At 45.7% G+C, this 23401-nt stretch overlaps 1 protein-coding gene and 1 long non-coding RNA gene across 9 annotated transcripts in view; one reads left to right on the top strand and one right to left on the bottom strand.

Annotated features, from left to right (window-relative positions):
* Positions 1-23401, bottom strand: part of LOC134006758 (H-2 class I histocompatibility antigen, Q10 alpha chain-like) — a 35854-nt gene that overhangs the window by 3816 nt on the left and 8637 nt on the right. Inside the window, exons 1-9 of one of the 8 annotated variants that reach the window (XM_062445769.1) lie at positions 8596-8755; positions 7346-7402; positions 6056-6328; positions 5674-5961; positions 5251-5532; positions 4956-5078; positions 4546-4578; positions 842-904; positions 336-401 (exon numbers count right to left, since the gene is read on the bottom strand). In XM_062445769.1, the coding sequence (XP_062301753.1) occupies positions 336-401; positions 842-904; positions 4546-4578; positions 4956-5078; positions 5251-5532; positions 5674-5961; positions 6056-6328; positions 7346-7402; positions 8596-8653 (1243 nt within the window). In that variant the 5' untranslated portion in view covers positions 8654-8755. Of the gene's footprint in view, positions 1-335; positions 402-841; positions 905-4545; positions 4579-4955; positions 5079-5250; positions 5533-5673; positions 5962-6055; positions 6329-7345; positions 7403-8595; positions 8756-20094; positions 20747-21166; positions 21235-21415; positions 21476-22012; positions 22076-22213; positions 22250-22602; positions 22666-22863; positions 22948-23401 lie in introns of those variants that run through there. The other 7 variants (XM_062445770.1, XM_062445771.1, XM_062445772.1 and 4 more) reach the window with 7 other exon arrangements.
* LOC134006759 (uncharacterized) lies at positions 9190-11270 on the top strand. Its single transcript, XR_009927967.1, has 5 exons — positions 9190-9341; positions 9907-10062; positions 10269-10414; positions 10564-10683; positions 10937-11270. It is a non-coding gene; the product is annotated as an uncharacterized LOC134006759 (long non-coding RNA).

The following is a 23401-nucleotide window of genomic DNA, read 5'->3' as shown; positions in this document are numbered from 1 at the left end:
GTCATTCTGACCCATCAGTCATTGTGGCCCACCGTTGTATTGCGATAACTTTACTGCATACAAAAACAAAGTGAGGAATTTTCTTTTAACCGTCGGGCTGTCTCAGACATTGCGAAGGTTAAAAGAAAATGCTATTTATTGTTTTTGTATTGGGTAAAATTGGGTAAACACAACGATGGCTCGTTGTGAACCTTTGGGTCATGTGACCCGAAGTCAGCACAAGGGTTAAGGTAAATACAAGATGATCATAGTTTCACTCCATCCCAAAAGCTTTGATGTCATCCCATCTGAACTAATGGATGAGTGGAAATGTTAACCATGTTAAAGACACTAACCTGCAGACACAACAATGACCACACTGCTGCCAGGTGGAGATGGGGTCCCACCACTGGAGTTAAAATCTGAAAAATAAAGCAGAGGGAAGAGTCACGACCTCAAGATTTCATTCTTGTAAAACTGACGAGAAATTAAGCAGAAGTGGGACACACAATAGAAATATTGTGAATTTTCTCGTTCCAAGTCCTATATGAATAAACTACCAGAATCAGAACTGCTGTCACTGCTTTCTTTCACATCCAAAAAAGAGATTGAAAACAAAATATTCTGACAGATATAATAGTATAAACAAGCATTTTAGTTAATATTATGATACATCTTTTATATCTGCCACAAAAATCTGTGTACCATATGTACCATATGTAGGGATAACGTGATGTTGCATAATAAGTCATAAGTAAATACAAAATGAGCATAGTTTCATTCCATACAAACAGCTTTGATGTCATCCCATCCAAAGAAACAAATGGATGAGTGGAAATGTTGCCATGTTAAAGACACTAACCTGCAGAAGCACCAATACTCTGAGTGCTGCAAGTCAGAGATGGGGTCCCACCACTGGAGTGTCCTGAAAAATAAAGCAGAGAGAAGAGTCACAACAAAGAAAGTTACTGCATATGTCATTTAAAAAGATAATTTTCATATGAGTGTTGAGGGTGCCACTTGAATGCTATGCTTGCAACACTTTCCTCTGACTACCTTTCTTCAGGATCTGAAATGAATACTACAGAAAGAGATACATATTTTCTTCTTGAACCAACAAACGATTGTGAAATCATTGGGGGAATTCAAACATTAAAACACATTTTATTATATTATTTTAAACTGCCCCTCCCTGAGTCACCACCTTACCGCGGTGGAGGGGTTTGCGTGTCCTAATGATCCTGGAAGCTATGTTGTCGGGGGCTTTATGCCCCTGGTAGGGTCACCCAAGGCAAACAGGTTCCAGGCGAAGGATCAGACAAAGCGTGGCTCAAAAACTACCATGAAGAAAACTAACAATGGTTCTCAGTTGCCCCTGCCCGGAAGCAGGTCACCGGGGCCCCCCCCTGGAGCCAGGCCCGGGGGTGGGGCTCAATGGCGAGCGCCTGGTGGCCGGGCCTTTTCCCATGGGGCCCGGTCGGGCACAGCCCGAAGAGACAACGTGGGACCCCGTTCCAGTGGGCTCACCATCCGCAGGAGGGGTCATGGGGGTCGGGTGCAGTGCGAGACGGGCGGCGGCCGAAGGCGGGGGCCTTGGCGGTCCGATCCTCGGCTGCAGAAGCTAGCTCTAGGGACGTGGAACGTCACCTCGCTGGCGGGAAAGGAGCCGGAGCTGGTGCGCGAGGTAGAGAAGTTCCGGCTAGATATAGTCGGCCTCGCCTCGACGCACAGCATCGGCTCCGGAACCAGTCTCCTTGAGAGGGGCTGGACTCTCTTCCACTCTGGAGTTGCCCTCGGTGAGAGGCGTCGAGCTGGGGTGGGAATACTTGTTTCCCCTCGGTTCGGCGCCTGTACGTTGGGGTTCACCCCGGTGGACGAGAGGGTAGCCTCCCTCCGCCTTCGGGTGGGGGGACGGGTCCTCACTGTTGTTTGTGCTTATGCACCAAATGGCAGTGCAGAGTACCCACCCTTTTTGGAGTCTCTGGGAGGGGTGCTGGAAAGCGCTCCTCCCGGAGATTCCCTCGTCCTCCTGGGGGACTTCAATGCTCATGTGGGCAATGACAGTGAGACCTGGAGGGGCGTGATTGGGAGGAACGGCCCCCCCAATCTGAACCCGAGCGGTGTTTTGTTGTTGGACTTCTGTGCTAGACACGGCTTGTCCATAACGAACACCATGTTCAAGCATAAGGGTGTTCATATGTGCACTTGGCACCAGGACACCCGAGGTCTCAGTTCGATGATAGACTTTGTAGTCGTGTCGTCGAATCTGAGGCCGAATGTCTTGGACACTCGGGTGAGGAGAGGGGCGGAGCTGTCAACTGATCACCACCTGGTGGTGAGTTGGCTACGATGGTGGGGGAAGACGCCGGTCAGGCCTGGCAGGCCCAAACGTAATGTGAGGGTCTGCTGGGAACGGCTGGCAGAATCCCCTGTCAGAAGGAGCTTCAACTCCCACCTCCGGGAGAGCTTCGACCATGTCTCGGGGGAGGCCGGGGACATTGAGTCCGAATGGGCCATGTTCCGGGCCTCCATTGTTGAGGCGGCTGACCGGAGCTGCGGACGCAAGGCGGTCGGTGCATGTCGCGGCGGTAACCCTCGGACTCGGTGGTGGACGCCGGAGGTGAGGGAAGCCGTCAAGCTGAAGAAGGAGGCCTATCGGACTTTGTTGGCTGGTAGGACTCCAGAGGCAGCTGATGTGTACCGGCAGGCCAAGCGGAATGCGGCTTTGGCGGTCGCGGAGGCAAAAACCCGGGCGTGGGAGGAGTTCGGCGAGGCCATGGAGAATGACTTCCGAACGGCTTCGAAAAGGTTCTGGACCACCATCCGGCGACTCAGGAGGGGGAAGCAGTGCACTGTCAACGCTGTATATGGTGGGGATGGTGCGCTGCTGACCTCGATGGGGGACGTCCTGGATCGGTGGAAGGAATACTTTGAAGACCTCCTTAATCCCACCAACACGCGTTCCGACGTGGAGGCAGAGTCTGGGGACATTGGGGGGGGCCCTTCTATCTCTGGGGCTGAGGTCGCCGAGGTGGTTGAAAAGCTCCGCGGTGGCAAGGCCCCTGGGGTGGATGAGGTCCGCCCGGAGTTCCTTAAGGCTCTGGATGTTGTAGGGCTGTCTTGGTTGGCACGACTCTGCAACATCGCGTGGACATCAGGGACAGTGCCTCTGGACTGGCAGACCGGGGTGGTGGTTCCCCTCTTTAAAAAGGGGGACCGGAGGGTGTGCTCCAACTTTAGGGGGATCACACTCCTCAGCCTCCCTGGGAAAGTCTATTCAGGGGTGCTGGAGAGGAGGGTCCGTCGGATTGTCGAACCTTGGATTCAGGAGGAGCAATGTGGTTTTCGTCCTGGCCGTGGAACTGTGGACCAGCTCTATACCCTCGGCAGGGTTCTGGAGGGTGCATGGGAGTTCGCCCAACCAGTCTACACATGTTTTGTGGATTTGTAAAAGGCGTTCGACCGTGTCCCTCGGGGGCTCATGTGGGGGGTGCTCCGGGAGTACGGGGTACCGGACTCCCTGATCGGGGCTGTTCGGTCCCTGTACGACCGGTGCCAGAGTTTGGTCCGCATTGCCGGTAGTAAGTCGAACTTGTTCCCGGTGAGGGTTGGACTCCGCCAGGGCTGCCCTTTGTCACCGATTCTGTTCATAACTTATATGGACAGAATTTCTAGTCGCAGCCAGGGCGTTGAGGGGGTCCGGTTTGGGGACCTCAGGATCGGGTCGCTGCTTTTTGCGGATGATGTGGTCCTGTTGGCTTCATCGGGCCGTGACCTCCAGCTCTCACTGGAGCGGTTCGCAACCGAATGCGAAGCGGCTGGGATGGGAATCAGCACCTCCAAATCTGAGGCCATGGTTATCGACCGGAAAAAGGTGGAGTGCAATCTCCGGGTCGGGGAGGAGATCTTGTCCCAAGCGGAGGAGTTCAAGTATCTCGGGGTCTTGTTCACGAGTGAGGGAAGGATGGAGCGCGAGATCGACAGGCGGATCGGTGCGGCGTCCGCAGTGATGCAGGCTCTGCATCGGTCCGTTGTGGTGAAGAAGGAGCTGAGTCGAAAGGCGAAGCTCTCTATTTACCAGTCGATCTACGTTCCTACCCTCACCTATGGTCACGAACTGTGGGTAGTGACCGAAAGAACGAGATCGCGAATACAAGCGGCCGAAATTAGTTTTCTCCGCAGGGTGTCCGGGCTCTCCCTTAGAGATAGGGTGAGAAGCTCGGTCATCCGGGAGGGGCTCAGAGTAGAACCGCTGCTCCTCCGCGTCGAGAGGGGCCAGTTGAGGTGGCTCGGGCATCTGATAAGGATGCCTCCTGGACGCCTCCCTGGTGAGGTGTTCTGGGCACGTCCCACTGGGAAGAGGCCCCGGGGAAGACCCAGGACACGCTGGAGGGACTATGTCTCTCGGCTGGCCTGGGAACGCCTCGGGGTCCCCCAGGAAGAGCTGGTGGAAGTGGCCGGGGAGAGGAAAGTCTGGGCCTCCCTGCTTAGGTTGCTGCCCCCGCGACCCGACCCCCGGACAAGCGGAAGATGATGGATGGATGGATATTTTAAACTGTAACTGACCTAGTTGTTTAGAAGGTGTATGTCTTGGTAGAGCTGAAAAGAAATGTCATGTTAACTGCAGTACATGCACTGTATAGTAACCTTAAACTGCCTGATGTTTCATTTACATTGTTGCAAAGGGTATAATCATTTCATATTTTCATTATACATGTCAGCTTTCCCTGAAAATAAATTTAAAAAAGATTTATCTTGTGTTTTTTCATCTGTTGATTTCTAATTCTATATCTATTCATGTGTTATTCCTCCACTGAGAATATTTATTTTTTGCCTGGTCTGGATATCATATTGAAAGATAAAGAGGACAACTTTGTTACATTGGTGTCTCGTTTGAGAATCATAAAAATAAACGCTGAGATGCTAAATCTTTAAGAAATACTTATTTGAATGGAACCAGTCTAAGCACTACTTACTGATGATGCCTCTTTTATAAAGTATGAACAGGAGCCCTCCAACAAAGGCCAGGCATACGATGAAGCCCACAACCCCACCAATAGTCCCGACCTTAACCAGAGGACAGTCACCACACTTGTTTTCTGCAAATAACGGGAGAGAAATGATTGAGCCAGTAATAAGAAGCCAGATGACACACATCAAGACTACAGTAGTTTGTCGTAATCAACAGTGTTAGAAACACAACTAAGAAACAGATACAGAAATATCATTAATATAAGATACTTTTTTCGGAAGGAGGTGACATTGTATTACCAGGGAATGCTTTAATGATTGGTTCAGACAAGGCTTTGTGGTTAACAAAGCAGTCGTAATTTCCTTGGTCATTCATGGGGATCTCAACACGTTGCCAAATCTGGTGTGTGTCATCATGGTTGGGGCGGACTCCTGAAGTCTCCACGCCATCAGAGATGACCACCTTATTCTTCCTGATGTGCAGGGTGATTTCTTTAGGCAGGAATCCAGTGGCCCAGCAGGTGAGTTTGACATTCCCCACGGTTTTGGACGCTTTACCATATGTTTCGACAACGGGAGGCTCTACATAGGAAATAAACATAGTTACAGAGTTACAGATCTATGCCCTAAACATTTAATTATTCAAAGTCAAATGTACCGGTAATACTTATGTGAGGAATTTTGCTCAGCACACCTCACACCAGATACAATATAACTACTCACTTCCTTCACGAAGGGATTTCTGGCCATAATCCATGAATTTATTCAGCCAGTCGACACACTCCTTCTCCAGGTAACCCTTGGTGTACTGGTTCAGGATCTGCTCTCCATCCCACTTCCTCTTGGTTGGCAGAGCAGCAGCATTAGGGGCGACCCACTGTGTAGAGGTGTCATCGAAGGCCAGGAAGTCGTCTCCATCGTAGCTGTACTGGTCAAAGCCCTGGATGAATTTCACAGAACCCTGCTTCTCTTCAACCTCACAGCCATGCCTCCACTGAAGACTATGGACATCTGAGACAAAACAAGAATACAAATAAACAGTTTGTAAACACAAATATGGTGGATGATGCACTGGACTGGAGTACTGGTCTGTGTTTGTTCTCACCAGAGTCATTCTGACGCATGCGGTCCATTAGGATTCCAATGTTGACTTTGAACCACTGCTCCTTGAACTTGCGTGACTGAGTGCCTTTGTCCCAGTAGTCTTTATCCAGTCTCTCCTTCATCCAGTCCTGCTTGGGAACCTTCTTCTGAAGATCGTTGTCATAGTAGTCGATCATCCTGTCGTTCAGCAGGCCCATGGCGGTGAACTCATGGATACCATGTTGATGAATGGGCTTGGAGAGGGCGGTGTAGACGTACTCCAGCGAGTGGCGCTCTGATAACACAAATATAAAATCAGCAGGAGTTTGTGGATATAAAATGGTTTATTTTAAAATACAATTAGGTAAGGGATGGGTACAGCTCAGTGGTAGAGCATTTGACTGAAGATAAAGAGATTGTACATTTAAATCATTTTTGTTGCTTGGATGAAAGCGTCTGCTAGATAAAACTAAAACAATATGCATATGTATGAGTCATTTAATTAATTAAAACAGATTTACATTAAAACTTAAGTTCAGAGGTGTATTATCTGTGTAAGATAGGTAATACACAGTAATAAACAGTTGCACAAATCTCTCATTTTACCTGTCCAAGAACTATTATTTTTAATCAGTTATCATAAACTAATCCCGCCTGATTGAACTGCGGCATGTATGTTACTGTATTGTTTGTTCTGTCGTATAGGCGGAAGTATATTCTTCTCTGGAACATTGTAAATGTGTTGTCTTTTAGAACCAATCCGATGTTTTACAAGCATGTTGCTAGGTAGAAATGGCTTTCACACGTTTGCAAGTTCTGCTTGACAGGCTCTGACTTGCTACAATACTATCATGAAAACGATTTGGTATATAATCAATTAGTTTTATTACTATTTACCTGTTTTTAAAAATACGATAGGACAACAAATGAACCATATCCTAGTGTGTTTATTTAAGTAAAGAGTTGCTGTGGTCATGTTGCTGTAATATTTCAATACAGGTCACCTACAGGCATTTCAACATGTTAAGTTTACAATAAAACCAGTAGCCTATATGGTAGGCCTACGATGTGCAGTCACGGACAATTACACAAGCAATTTGATTCCTCTGAATCGAAATGTGGTCAAATTATCAAAATAAATACGCACATTCAGGTTATGGCGCAGCTCTACTCAGACAGTAACAATGTAAGTTTCACTTTCACTTTTGAGGATATTGCCCAGTAGCCTACTAACTAAATTCACTATTTTTAATTTACACATACTTTCGCTAAACATATGCTATGCCCCCAAAAAATTGTTAAGTTTCCTTACCATGTTGATGAATGGGCTTGGAGAGGGCGGTGTAGACGTACTCCAGCGAGTGGCGCTCTGATAACACAAATATAAAATCAGCAGGAGTTTGTGGATATAAAATGGTTTATTTTAAAATACAATTAGGTAAGGGATGGGTACAGCTCAGTGGTAGAGCATTTGACTGAAGATAAAGAGATTGTACATTTAAATCATTTTTGTTGCTTGGATGAAAGCGTCTGCTAGATAAAACTAAAACAATATGCATATGTATGAGTCATTTAATTAATTAAAACAGATTTACATTAAAACTTAAGTTCAGAGGTGTATTATCTGTGTAAGATAGGTAATACACAGTAATAAACAGTTGCACAAATCTCTCATTTTACCTGTCCAAGAACTATTATTTTTAATCAGTTATCATAAACTAATCCCGCCTGATTGAACTGCGGCATGTAGGTTACTGTATTGTTTGTTCTGTCGTATAGGCGGAAGTATATTCTTCTCTGGAACATTGTAAATGTGTTGTCTTTTAGAACCAATCCGATGTTTTACAAGCATGTTGCTAGGTAGAAATGGCTTTCACACGTTTGCAAGTTCTGCTTGACAGGCTCTGACTTGCTACAATACTATCATGAAAACGATTTGGTATATAATCAATTAGTTTTATTACTATTTACCTGTTTTTAAAAATACGATAGGACAACAAATGAACCATATCCTAGTGTGTTTATTTAAGTAAAGAGTTGCTGTGGTCATGTTGCTGTAATATTTCAATACAGGTCACCTACAGGCATTTCAACATGTTAAGTTTACAATAAAACCAGTAGCCTATATGGTAGGCCTACGATGTGCAGTCACGGACAATTACACAAGCAATTTGATTCCTCTGAATCGAAATGTGGTCAAATTATCAAAATAAATACGCACATTCAGGTTATGGCGCAGCTCTACTCAGACAGTAACAATGTAAGTTTCACTTTCACTTTTGAGGATATTGCCCAGTAGCCTACTAACTAAATTCACTATTTTTAATTTACACATACTTTCGCTAAACATATGCTATGCCCCCAAAAAATTGTTAAGTTTCCTAACGAAAATGTTTGGAGATAAAAAACTCAAGACAGGAATAAATGGGATGCGATGTTCGCTAACCTAGTACTATCATAACGCTACATGGTAGGAAACGCAAGAAAGCATATAGACTTTTTCGAAGGAAACAAGTGTTTACGCCACAAGACATGAAGATGAAGCAATAGATGAACTCTTACCACTGTTGATGGTTAAAAACGACCCAAACAGCACCAGGGCGGCAACGGCTAAATGCATTGTTACTCCTTTCACATGAGATTATTCTAAACTTTACGATGACCGTGTTGGACCGAATTCTCACTCCACCGCAGAATTCCACTCCCCTACGCGTGAACGCGCACTGCCTTCCTATGGAACGCCGACAGGGTCAAATGTACTCGTAATTTAAACGCGTATTTTTGATTGGACACCCGTTTAGGAAGCGCCTGCAGCTGTTTCATAAGCGGCTGCAGCCTTACATGTGCAGGCGAAAGTTACACATGAATGTACGCGTTAGTTAACGCTTGCAGGCGTTAAATAAACGCCTGTATATTTACACGTGCAATTGCAGGCGTTAAATAAACGCCTGTATATTTACACGTGCAATTGCAGGCGTTAAATAAACGCCTGTATATTTACACGTGCAATTGCAGGCGTTAAATAAACGCCACATGCAAATCACTGCCCACAATTTCCCTAGCTCCTCCTGCAGTTATCTGGGCTAGTGTGATTTGATTCTTCCCTGTATTTTCAAGTACCAGCTCCTCCCCACTGTAGAAGCAGAAGATTTCAAAACAAGTTTAGCCCAGCACACAGAAGTTTGAAGGATGAGAAGATGGCAAGAAGGAACTTCCTAAGACAGTGTAAGCAGACACTAAATGACTGCACTCAGCTTTTGCTGTCGGATAACCCTGGACACGACGACCTTCAGTCCATGTTGACAAAGGTACAGTTTTTTCGAAATCATTATTTGTGACTTAATCGTAATCTTCACTGGCTAGCTAGGCTAACAGGGGTTTAACTTGGTCACTCGCTGTGCGGATAGCTTTTCTTTGTTTGTTTTTTAGCAATGGATTGCTACTGTGATACTTCTGCATTGATAGCTAGCCAGTCACTGACTAGTCTAGACTGTTGGATAAAGACTAGCTATTTGCGTTTCGTTTTTATCCGTGAAAGCTGCCATGTTAAGGCTGGACAGTCCATATCCAACTATCTGTCCCCTAGTTATGTAGCTAGCTAAACGAGTTAGCCTCAACCCCCAACCATCTGCTATCCTCAGTAGTCAGTACAGTAGGCTCCAGTGCTGCACATTCTTGACATTCATTTTTTGTTGTTACCTAAAGTCGATTAGTCTAGCTAGCTGGTATTTTGAGGCAAAACCACTGCTGAAGGCAAGCAAGCTCAACCTTCAACCTAGGCGACTATTTGTTCACGTTCTTATGAGATATGGTCGATAAATTATTACTGGTTTAGATACAACAACAAAAAATACCACCATTGTCTTCTTTCAGGCTGGAAACAATGCAGCGAAGCCTAGAGTGGGCAAAGGGGTACGCTCTTAAATGTTGCTTCAGCAGACGGCCTGATAGCTGAAGTGTCCGAGCTCATGCAGGAGAGTCGCACCCATGGTCGGCATGCACAACCAGGTGGGAACCATTTCAGTGGGGGTGGGTGCTCACAGCTCAGATAGTCCTTTGAGTTGTTTCACACATCGTTCACTTGCTGCCCATTGCATTTTCCCTTGTGCAGTATTTTTTACTGCCCTAATTCATTTGTTGTTAAATTGCAGTGGTATTTAACAGTGCATGCCTAGAGCTTGTGCAAGTTACAGTCTCTTAAATGTTGTAAGCACAGCGTTGTATTATTGTTGCAGCCAGTTCCGGTTACCAGGCTCCATTGACTTGGAGTGGAGCTAGAGGTGCTCCTCATTATCACATCACCGGAGAGCAACTGAGGGGTCTGATGATAGATGGCAGATATTCTTCACGTGTTCCATTCTACACTCAAACCACATCTAAGGTCAGTTGTGCTTGGGGTTGAATGCTATGAAATGCAAAGCTTTTAAATGCATGGTTTCCACAATTTTGGCATGAATGGGTTGTCAATAATCAAGTACTCTAGTGATACATTGTCTCATCTGGGCATTGTCAATCTTTCTGTCTTGTCAGGCACTTTGCATTAACCTGAAGGCAGCTGCCTTCCCATCAATGTTGCAGAGGCTGCACAGAAGGTACAGTGTTGCTGCTCTGAATTCTTTATAACACATCGATGGAAACTACAGACTGAAGGTAGATGCTCGCTCACTCACTCAATCACTCACTTTATTGGTATATCTTGGTTATTGAAACTGTAGGTTGTAACATCTCAAATGCTATCAGGTAGCTCACTTGTTTATCAATTAGAGCAAGAACTGACATGGATATGTGGATAAGAATAGTTTTATGATGTTGCTGCTACTTTGGTTATTGATACAGTAGTAGCACCTTGAAATATACATGCTTATAGTGACAAAGTCCAATGTTATGTTTTTTGTGATTTCAGGTGGAGGATAGACATTATGTGTATCTGCCTTGAATCAACAGAGACATGGCAGACTTCTGCAACCAGTGGAACCACCATGGTTTAAGGACTGAGAGGCACCAGTCCCCTCTGCAGATTTTCATTAGGACTTGCCTTGCACAACAAATGCTACCTAACACTTCACGGTTCAGGACGGGGCCGTTCAGGACGGGGCGGCTCAGGATTTTTGCAAAAGATCATTCAAAAAAACATCACATTTAAAAGCAAACCTTAATACAGTGAACACCATACTGTCATTGAAAGTAGTTACTGATTGAATACATCTAGTAGAGACGCTAGATACTGAGAACTTATGTCCTGCTGAGTTGTGAGTGATGAGGTTAAAATGATGTGATAATCACAGTTCGTTTAATCTAGTCTAGTCAAGTCTACCACGTCGGGCTCCCTGAGCGCCGATTGCAAATTAGTACACACATGAGTTACAGTGGGCACACATTCCACCCCAACCATAAACCCTTCCCGCAACCCAGTGAGGAGGTACTTCACAAAACATCGGTTGGGGTGACCACTCAAAACGTCAGACAGACGACCAATGTCAACAGGGGTAGAAGGATGGTTATTTATTTCATGCCCTTGCCCGCCGGTCGGAACCGACGCGGGCAGGTCGACCTCGGATGGGCGTCCGAGCACTGACTGGCGTCTGGAGGAGCGACGCTCCATGCCGCTGGACCCAGGCTTCGCGTCACGGGAAGGTTCCCCCATTTTAGACGGCACCGTGAGAGGGCAAAGCCCAGTAGGATGGGAGAAAGACCCACACACCACACACGACAGGGGACGAACCCCGGTGAATGTGCGGCTAACCAGCTCGAGATCTAGCACGGACCAGTCCAGACGTAGATTAAAACGCTGAACGTAGAGGGCTGCCTTGGCAGAGAAACCCTTGTGATATTCGTAGAACAGCGTTCCCCCGTAGGAGAGCGACAGGTCAGCTATGATGGCCAGATACGTGTCCAGTTCGACTCGCCTCCCGGGGAACCCCTCGCACATGACGTCACGGAAAACCCCAAAAGCCACGACGAATTCCGACATCGTGAGCGTCTTAGTCAGACGGGGATCGGCGTCCCGCAAAAACACAGCCACATTACCGCACTCTACCATGCGGCTTTCGACTGATTCAGGCCCACACAGCAAGATCTTCACCAGGTTCACATCCTTACCTGAAAGGATCTGGTCGCGGAGACTCGCCGGAACGGCGGCCGACGGAGGCAGAAAGGAGGCCCCAGAGGCAGCGGCCGGCACCGCGCTGGCCAAGACGTACGAGGGCCGGATCTCCTGCACCGCAGTAAGCACGCCCGCAGCCGCGGCTACGGGAGCCGCACCCAAGGCCCTGGCTCCCTCGAGGTGCTGGAGACGGGCATCCATGCCGGTGAGCGTGCTCCGCAGATCTATCAGTGCCGCCAGCACGGGATCGGGCCTCATCACGGGAGCAGGAAACTGCACGGGGTCGGGCGGCGGTACGACCGAGCCTCCTGCGGACCCCGCTCTGGGCTTCTTGGCCAGGCCAGCACCCGCAGCGGAACCCCGCTTGCTCTTCCCCAGCGCTTTGCGGGGAACGGAAACCCCGGCATCCTCCTCACACGCGTCCATGAAATTGAGGTACAACTCCTCATGGGACAGACCGACAGGTGGACTAAGACCCTTCTCGTAGTATCCGCAAAGGAGTCGAGGAACGGGCCATTCCTCGATCGGGACCGGCTGCCTCACCGCCAGACGAGAACTCCGACGGGGTTTGAAACCTCCGGCTGGAGGGATCCCCGCTTCCTCACAAGGTCCGTCGTCGACCAATGACTCCCCATGGAACTCCTCCAAATCAGACCCGGAAAGACACGACATAACAGCAGGAAGACTGAAGTCTATGTCGCACTAGCGATGCATATGCCGGGAACCCCTTATATACCCCGCCCTATTAGGAGGGAGTGCCCTGCGCATAAAATGACGCGTTGCTAGTGGCGCGCTATGTCTCACGTCCTCCTTCATGAACCAGCTCCGCTTGTTTTGCTTGGAGGGTCGGAACTGCTTTGCCCACGCCAGTCCTGCGCTGATAGCTTCAGCAATGGTCTTGAGGACTTGGTCATGCCTCCACCTGTACCGACCATCCCTAAGTGCCCTTGTACAGCAACTGAGGATGTGTTCCAGGGTTCCTCGCTTGGAACACAGTGGGCATGCTGGTGTCTCTGCTATGCCCCATATGTGCAGATTTGACGGGCTTGGAAGCACGTCATACACTGCCTGGATGAGGAATTTGATGCGGTGAGGCTCGGCTTTCCAAAGCCCAGGTCTCTTTCCTTTCAACCACATTCTCCCACCTCGTCCAAGCTCCCTGTTGCTTCATTCCCACTGCCTTGCAGGTTCTCGTCTCCTCTACGGCTGCTCTCACCTCCTCCTGAACAAGTCGTCGCCCTTCCTTCCCCCTGGTGTTCATTTGGGGAGTTGGAAAGGATCCTAGCCCTGCTCGACCTCGTGTGACCACTCCCACCAGGCTCCTGTGACACAACCTTGCATCTGCCTCTTGAACCGCTTCCTCTGCCCTCCATATCCTGCCAGTCCTCACTTGGATCCCTGCTTTAGCCACCTTCGGATCACTTGAGTCCCTGTACTGAACCAGTTCTCTGGCTCTAGTTACCTTGAATTCCTCCTCCAAGGATTCGAAAGGCAGTCACAGTTTGTTGGTGTTCCCGTAGAGTGCAATGCTGTTCAGGCTCCTTGGTAATCCAAGTAATCTCCGGAGGTGTTTGCTGACCTTCCTCTCCAAGGTCTCAACTGTTGAGATAGGGACCGTGTAGACAAGGAGGGGCCACAGGATCCTGGGAAGAATGTCATGTTGGTAGACCCAGGCTTTAAACTTCCCAGGTAGGCCTGACTTGTCCACGGATTTCAGACAGCCATCCAACTCAGTGCAGGTCGACTGGATAGATGTTGTGTCTCTCAGAGAGCAGTCAAAAACCTTGCCCAAGCTCTTGACTGGCTTCTCTGTGATAGTTGGAATGGCTGTGCCTGTGATGTTAAAACGGAACTTGTCCTCCACCTTCCCTTTCCTCAGCACCATTGATCTTGATTTGGCAGGTTTGAAACGCATCCGGGCCCACTCCACCAGCTTTTCAAGTCCCTTCAGAATCCACCGGCAGCCTGTGACTGATTCTGTCATGACTGTGAGGTCATCCATGAATGCCCTGATGGGTGGTTGCCAAAATGACATTTTGATTGGTTCCATCACATTTATTTTAAACAAAAAAATAACTTTATATATTTAGAAAAAAGAAAGAAATAGTGATAATTTAAATAAGAGTTTTAACAAGTTTGAGGCTTGATCATGAAAACAGGTCAGAGATGTTTACGGCAGGCAGCATAGACATATTCCTCTCAGTTGGATTTGAGCACAACACTGATGGAACCATCTGAGGCAGCACAGCCAACCTGAGATTTTGGATAAACATTAAGACGAATTTGTGGAATGATAATGAATGATCAAACATTAGGAATGCCAAAAACTGGCACTCAGGTATCAACTGGTATTCAATACCAGTTGACAAGCTATTACCCAGTTAGTGTCGCCATCCAGATTGTCCACATGCCCCAAGATATGGGGGGGGGAGGATTTCGGCAGGTATGAAAAACAGTGTTGCCAAAATCCTACGCCTGCCAATATTTCTTGATAAGATCGAGAGTTGAGATAGAATGTGCAAACCCCGGGCAACTGGTTAACTACTTGACCCTTGGAAAGGAGTGGGTATCCAATTGGGACCCTTCATTGAGTCTCCTAAAATCATTGCAAAAGCATTACGTACAGTCAAGCTTTGGGACTAGGACCACGGACTGTGCTGGACCATGCACTGTGGGATTCCTCAATTATAAGCATTTTTCTAACCTCTGTCCTGATTGCCTCCCTCCGGTCCTCAGGGATACTATGAGGCTTAATGCATACACTCACCACTGGCTCAGTCTTTATGTCATGTTGTGAGCCCGTCGTGTTGTATCTCATGGAGGTCCTGGCGTTGGCTGGGGCTGAGCTGGCCCCCCATGGAACTAAAGGGTAAAGAGGCATGTGCAGTGAGCGCTTGGGTAGCTGGAGCCTGTTGGGCAGGTAGCCTGGACCAATTGTTTTGTAAGCTTACATGATGCAATTGGGTGAGCTTTTGTCAGCCCTGTTGATGTAACCTGTAGTTGACATCGCCGACTCTGTCAATCACCTTGTAGTGGCCTTGTCATTCAGCCAGAAACTTGCACTCGGAGATGGGTAACAGGATTAGCACTCATTCCCCCAGTTGGAAGGTGTACCTGAGCCCTGCGGTTGTATACTTGGGTTTGTTGTATCTGTTGGAGATGATCTCGAATGACTGGCCAGACCTGGGCCATCCGGTGTCTCATCTTCTTGAAATGTTATACTGTTCAGTGGGCAGACGGCTAACGTTCCCAAACCTCCTTTTCTATGTCGAGGAGACCTCAGGGACAACTCCCAATTCAGTTGCTTGAACGGTGAGAACCCTGTAAAGGCCTTACTGTAAAGAGTACGTATGGAAGGAGCTGGTCCCAGTTTTTCCCATCTACCTCCATGACCTTTTCCAGTGTCTGCTTCAAAGTTTTGATAAACCTATCCACACGGCCATCAGGGTTTGATGGTGGTCTGAATTATGTGTAAAATCTCTTTTAAACTGCGGACATAAAGCACACTTTTTGGGATCTCCACCTGATGGGTAAGGGAATGAGGGGTTCCTGACTGTGGGCTGTAACTGGGCACTCAGGCCAATGAAGGCTTAACAGTGCTCTCTTAACACTGAATCATCAAGATGGTAAATGGAAGATGTGATTGCTTTCTGCGTAAAACATACATATTTTTCTGTGTTCTTAGGGAAGGGAGAACACATGAGAATGTATTTGTTAAACTTTTTTCTACGTTTTGGTCTTTTTATACCTTTTTGTGGCTTTTTTGTTGTGCATTTTGAGTCTTTTGTGGGGGTTTTCACCATTTATTTCTTTCAATGTCCTATTTATCCTTTTTGAAAAATGCTATAAAAGTGAATGAAACATCCAAATTCAATGAAAGTAGTGAAATGATCATTTATTTAACTTGTGAAAAGCATTGTACGGTACCATACACGTTGTTTTGGTTTGAAATGTTTTGGTTGAAAGAACCCCCCATTTCTGATATGGAAATTATTAGAAAATGGCTCAAAGCAACCCAAGGACAACAGAAGGGGTTAAAGGGAGACTCCCCAGTGAATAGGGATAACATATCAACATGAAACCTCCCCAGTTGATAACAATATTTGACCTAATATTAGTTTTCATTACTAGTTTCCTGTAAATGTAGGCCTATGAGCAAATGATGCATTAAGTTGTAAAATATGATATCATTTGCATACATTTCCAGAACGGAAATCAGAACATGAATGAAGACAGAATGAAAATCCTTGTTTCATTTTGTCAAAATATTAGAGTCCAAAGTTTTTACAAAGGGCACTTTGGATATCTCTTTTTCATCACTCCATTAATCAGAATGTGGTGGCAACAGCCATTAAAGAAAATCCGTTGCAAATTTCGCGGCAGACCGTGTTCTTGCTCAGCTTCTCCGCATCACCCACACTATAAAAGTACCCATAGCGAAATAACGAAACGCTATGCATACAGTCTGTGGGACTGTGAGCGCACGGCTTCAATGTGTCGCATTGGCAACATACGGCTCAAGAAGCTGGCAAAGATACGTAATTGCCTCTGCTGAGAATCTATGTCTTTCATTAAGATACTCATGAGGGAATGCGAAAGGGTTTGTCGGTCTCTAAATGTTCTGGCTCTTCTGAGCGCACCTCTCACTATCCGCGCACCAAGCTCCACAGGATATTCTATGAACGGTGACGCCATTATCCTCAAGAATGAGTTAGTGGGCGGGGCTTTTATACCGGTTGATCTCTGATCTCCAACTTAACCTGCTCCCGACCAGGTTAGGCGTTCAGCATGTGTTACCATGGCGATCTACCCCGGTAACAAGTGATCCACCGTCGTAATACAGAAAACCCTGGGTTGAACCTGAAGTTACCTAGCTAACGCCAAATCTTGATTCGTAGTACAGGCCCCAGGACTCTTAGTGGAAATAAAAAGGTGTGTATTAAAATACCACATGGTAAGAGGTGTATTCTATTGGTAGATACACTGTAGATACTGAACAGTAATAAACAGCTTGAGAAGACATACACTTACACAAATTCCACCCCTCATTTGCCCAAAACAACAAAGTAATCTGTTATCAAATATACAGTACATTAAGCCTGAGTGAAATGTCACCTGAGACATGTATTCTTTTGACTGTTAATAAACATATTGGAGCATGTTTCTTATTTAATGTTTTAGTGTGATACTGAATCAATTTATATATAAAACCACAATTAAAAATAAGAAAGCTAATTTTATCTTAGGAACAAACTAGATTCATTATCTTTGCAAATTAGTTGAATTTACAATCAATTTGCTGTTTTTCAAGCGTGTTGGTAGATAGAAACGTCTGTTTCAATTTTTCTGTGTGTGCTAAACTCTTCACTTCTCTCTCTGTCGATTCTAGAGATGGTAGCTATTTACGGAGAACGTTGGTGACAGCAATAAAACAACTTACCACTGTTAACAGGCAAAATCGTCCCAAAAACAACCATGATTAAGACACATAAATTCATTCTCAACCCCTTTTTAAATGATACTATCCAAACTGATTTGAGAAGGATTATAGTAGACCTTTCACCACCTCAACACCCTTTTCTGAGCATGGCAGTAGTGACCTGCGTTGTTTTAGACATGAGGAACTGAGTCCCCTCCCCTCTCTTTCAAACCATCTCTCCCTCCATCATAACATTTCTTCTCCATGTCCTTAACTCTTCTCTTACTTCCGGCACTTTCCCCTCTGCCTTCAAACAGGCCAGAGTTAGCCCTCTACTCAAAAAAACCTCCCTTGACCCAGCCGTCCTCCAGAACTACAGACCAGTATCACTGCTACCCTTCTTTTCTAAAACAATTGAACGTGCTGTATCTAACCAACTGTCAAACTTTCTCTCTCAGAACAACCTGCTTGACCCCAACCAATCGGGCTTCAAGACTGGCCACTCCACAGAAACAGCCCTCCTGTCAGTTACCACTGCCCTCCAGTCTGCCAGAGCGGCTTCGAGGTCATCCGTCATCGTTCTGCTGGACCTTTCTGCAGCATTTGATACGGTTAACCATCAAATCCTGCTTGCCAGACTTTCTGAGATGGGCATCACTGGCACTGCACTTCAGTGGATCTCATCCTACCTGTTGGGAAGATCCTACCAGGTCTCCTGGGGAGGCAAAGTGTCAGGCCCCCCCAGCTCTCCACTGGTGTCCCACAGGGCTCCGTCCTTGGACCCCTCCTCTTCTCCCTGTACACCACCTCGCTTGGACCAATCATCACCTCCCATGGCTTCTCCTACCACTGCTACGCTGACGACACGCAGCTGTACCTGTCGTTCCCCCCGACTGATCCGGGGATCTCGGCTAGGATCGAGGCCTGCATCACAGACATCTCCGCCTGGATGACCAAGCACCACCTCCAGCTGAACCTCGCCAAAACTGAACTCCTCATCATCACGGCCAAACCCTCCATCTCCCACAATCTCTCAATCACCCTGGGATCGGCGACGGTGACCCCTTCATCCTCCGCCAGGAACCTCGGGGTGACCATGGATGACGAGCTCTCCCTCACAGCCCACATTGCTGCGGTCTCCCGGTCGTGTAGATTCACCCTCTACAACATCCGGAATATCAGGAGATACCTGTCTGAGCATTCCACCCAGCTGCTAGTCCAAGCACTTGTCCTTTCAAAGTTGGACTACTGCAACTCGCTGCTCGCCGGTCTCCCAGCATGCGCCACCCGCCCTCTCCAGAAGATTCAGAACGCGGCAGCCCGCCTGGTCTTCTATCTACCCAGACGCTCCCATGTTACCCCGCTCCTCATCTCCCTCCACTGGCTTCCCATCACGACCTGTATCAGATTCAAGACCCTTGTACTGACCTTCCGAGCGGTGAACGGGACTGCACCCGACTACATCAAGTCTCTCCTCCAGCCTTACACCCCCACCCGCCACCTACAGTCTTCTTCTGACAACCGTCTGGTGGTCCCACCGCTCAAGAGCGCCCGGTCCCAACCCTAGCTCTTTTCCTGTCTGGCCCCCCAATGGTGGAATCAACTCCCCACCTCCATCAGAGACACTGAGGGCCTCATTTACTAACAGGATTGCGCCCATTTCAGGCTGAAATAGCGGGTAAAGACATAACACCGTATTTACAAAGGCAGCGCACATGAGTAAAAACGCAGATTACCGCTGCTGGGAGGGTATAAGGGAAAGTGGGTGTGTATATTTCTAGCTCCTGTTCGCTGAACTTTTTTTTTTCTTTTCCTCGAATCACCCATGGTGGCAGTAACATGCAGGCGATTTTTCCCGTCTTTTAACAGCGCGCTAATGAACACTAATGGGCGCTGATTGCCCGGCGAGGATCTGGTTTGATAAATACCATGCAAAATGCGGAAATACACCGTCCGCTATTTGCGGTTGGGCAAAGGCAATGTTAGTAAATGAGGCCCTGACTGTCTCCCCACCTTCAAGAAAAGGCTCAAGACGCACTTGTTCCGGGAGTACAACGGTACTTAGGAATGTTTGGCTGGACCTGATGTTAGTTTCCTCCAGGATCACAATGACTCTTATTGAGAGACTTGTTACTCTTGTTGGTTAGTTGTAACTGACTTAAAATGATTGTACTCGCTGTGAAATATATTATTGTTGCTTGCTTTTTCCACAGGTACACTCTTGCACTTTTGAGGTTCAATGCTGTTTAATTGTAACTTGTCTAACTACATGCTCTTATGATTCTTCCCTTTGGGTCTTATTTGGTTTTCACAATGTATGCTTCATGTTTGGTTACCCACAATGTTTGGGGCTATCTCGTTGTTATGTTCAGTGACCTATGCACTTTTGTAAAGCTCTCTCTTGGAAGTCGCTTTGGATAAAAGCGTCTGCTAAATGCATACATGTAAATGTAATGTAATGTAATGAGGAACTGCAGACCTCAGACCTCTTCCTGTTCTGTTCTACTTGGTAGATACATCCGGGGGGAAGAACTGAAAGTTTCAGTACATTCTGTTTTATTCAGCAACGTTGATTTAAAAGTAACACAACCAAATGATATCCCTCATCCCATTAATCAATATTTAAACTTAACACTGATTATACAGTTCAAACTAGATCATACAGTAACAGTGCAGTACAGTGCTATGACCATTAAACCTTGTGAACAGAAATATAAAAACAGGTATAAAACATATATCATTAATTATTTTAAAAGAAAATACATGGAGCTGCATTGTATACACAATTATACATTATTGACAGAGAGAGAACAGCCACAACATTGTGTACATGGAGCAGTGTGTCTTACACAGGAACCTCCAGTGTTCTAAAGTGTCCCACGAAGATAGAAAGATGAAAATTGGAAATATGGAAAATTGGATTTAAAGTACATCAGAATGCTATCCCAATAACTATTTAATGATTGATCTGATCCACCACATGCGTATGTCAAAGACACTTCCTGATCATCTAAGTAACTAACTTCCAGTTTTTTAGTTGTATGTAATATTTAAGAGACTGCAAACCCATAAGAGGGAGCAAAGATCAACTCAATCAAACAGAACCCTGTCATGTGTTCATCTCTGTCCAGTCAGGGATTCTATTTCCCCAGCATGGTGTCTGACTGCACTGGGACGTTCATTATCTGTTCCTGAAAAACACGAGCACAATTCAAACACAAATGTTCACACACATTGCTAGTTAGCAGTGGGAGACCCTTTCATATAATACACCTAGGTCGTACATAATGTTTCATGACTGATATTGAAAGAAGTGGAACAAGAAATGTAGGAAAATACAATGATATGGCAACCTAAACTGGATAAAACTGACCTACATGAGCACAGTACAGTGCTTACATGTCTATCTGCCACCACTAGGTGTTGCAGTGACTAAAATCAATCGCCATTGCAGTATTGCAATGAGTAAAGCTGTGCTCTTCAACTTCTAAAACAGGGTTAAAAAACAGTTTGTATGACAAAAAACACTTTTCAAAGAAAGTTACCAGACAAATTCATCAGTGCTGTTTTAGAGATTCTGACACAGTGGATAGTCAAGCACTGAAACTGACCATTCAACTGCTGCCAAGCAGTGGTTGCTGTGCACCACACCCGTTTTCTTTTGGTCCTGTCCCGTTACCTGAACGGCCAGAAATATGTAAAAACATGTCAAATCTAACAAAGAGATGTAACTACTTAGTAGGAACAGCATCTACAGTACTCTTAACCTTGTTATAACTTATGTGAACTACATATTGCCACATAATTTTGTCTTATTCGCACATTGTGTGAGCGCTTGCAGTTAAGGACTTTATACTGACCGTTCATGTGTTGTGTGGACTCCTTGTTCAGTAAGAGTGTAGTTGATTCATCTGCTGTCTCTGAAGGACCAAGAAAAGTTTGTTAGATATAAACACCACTTAATGACCTAAAATATCACTGGGTGAAAAACAATTGAATTCACCACTTTGTTTTCAATGTTCTTTGCAGATTTACCATGTTGTAGACTTAACATGAAACATTTCATGATTGTGTGACAGTAAATGAACATAGATTAACCCTTGTGTTATCTTCGGGTCATTCTGACCCATCAGTCATTGTGGCCCACCGTTGTATTGCGATAACTTTACTGCATACAAAAACAAAGTGAGGAATTTTCTTTTAACCGTCGGGCTGTCTCAGACCCCCCACATTGCGAAGGTTAAAAGAAAATGCTATTTATTGTTTTTGTATTGGGTAAAATTGGGTAAACACAACGATGGCTCGTTGTGAACCTTTGGGTCATGTGACCCGAAGTCAGCACAAGGGTTAAGGTAAATACAAGATGATCATAGTTTCACTCCATCCCAAAAGCTTTGATGTCATCCCATCTGAACTAATGGATGAGTGGAAATGTTAACCATGTTAAAGACACTTACCTGCAGAAGAATCAATACTCTGAGTGCTGCCAGTCAGAGATGGGGTCCCACCACTGGAGTTTCCTGAAAAATAAAGCAGGGAGAAGAGTCACGACCCCAAGATTTCACTTGTGTAAAACTGAAGAGAAGTGAAGCAGACAGTGAGACACAAAATCTGATTTTTATGACTTTACAAATGTCATTTCTAAATGAATAAACTACCAGAATCAGAACGGCTGTCACTGCCTTCTTTCTTATCTGAAAAAGAATGAGAGAGAAAGAGAATGAAAATTAAATGTTTTGACAGATATAACACTATAAACAAGATATTTAGTTGATAATATGATACATCTTTTATATCTGCTAAAAAAATATTTTGCACTATAAAAGGTAAATTTTGTAATGAAACACATTTTAATGAACTGATATGAAACAAGGTGTTTCTACTGAAAAAAGGATAACATGGTGTAGCATACAGTAATTGAACATGGGTTAAAGTAAATACAAGATGAGCATAGTTTCACTCCATCCAAACAGTTTTGATGTCATCCCATCCGAAGGAACAAAAACAAATGGATGAGTGGAAACGTTGCCATGTTAAAGACACTAACCTGCAGAAGAATCAATACTCTGAGTGCTGCCAGTCAGAGATGGGGTCCCACCACTGGAGTTTCCTGAAAAATAAAGCAGGGAGAAGAGTCACGACCCAAAGATTTCAGTCAGGTGTAAAACTGAAGAGAAGTGAAGCAGACGTGAGACACAAAATAGGACTTTTATAAGATACATTTTGTAGGGACAACATTGTAATGATATAATGAAAACACTGGTGTCCCAGATTCAATGAAACATCATCTGTAACAGTCATGTCTTACCTGGAACCAAGTTCGAGGTAGGTAGGAGTGCGGAGGGGGCTGCTGCACCCCCTGGCGGAGAGTAGATGGGCGGCCTGGTCAAAACTAAATTGGAAAAATAATGAATAAAAAGTTGTCTTTTCTTTTTGTTGGTTATGTTCATTTTCTAGTTGTATTTTGATTTCATTATGTGGTTAATTGTGTATCTTATGTACAAAAAATGTCAGTCAGGTTGGAAATTACATTCAGGTCTCACGTGACAACACACTTGTTGGAAACAGGCGTGCAACAGCACAAGAAATTGTCAGCACAAAAGCACATTTCGGATTTCTTTAGGAATCCAAAAAGATGATCTGATACATTTGCTTTGCCTGTCAATACTATGAGTGGTCGAGGCTCTTATCATCAAGATACAGTATTTTCTAAATCATACTTTCATAATAGCATACAACTTGTTTTCAAGGGCCTTAATCATGTAAGAAAACATGCACAACAATGAACATTTTACTGCATATGTCATTTAAAAAGAAAATGTTCATATGAGTGTTGAGGGTGCCAC

This window comes from Osmerus eperlanus, chromosome 20, assembly GCF_963692335.1.
Source record: "Osmerus eperlanus chromosome 20, fOsmEpe2.1, whole genome shotgun sequence".
NCBI lineage: Eukaryota > Metazoa > Chordata > Actinopteri > Osmeriformes > Osmeridae > Osmerus > Osmerus eperlanus.
The sequence above is the reverse complement of the archived record's forward strand: the minus strand, read 5'-3'. Positions and strand labels throughout refer to the sequence as shown.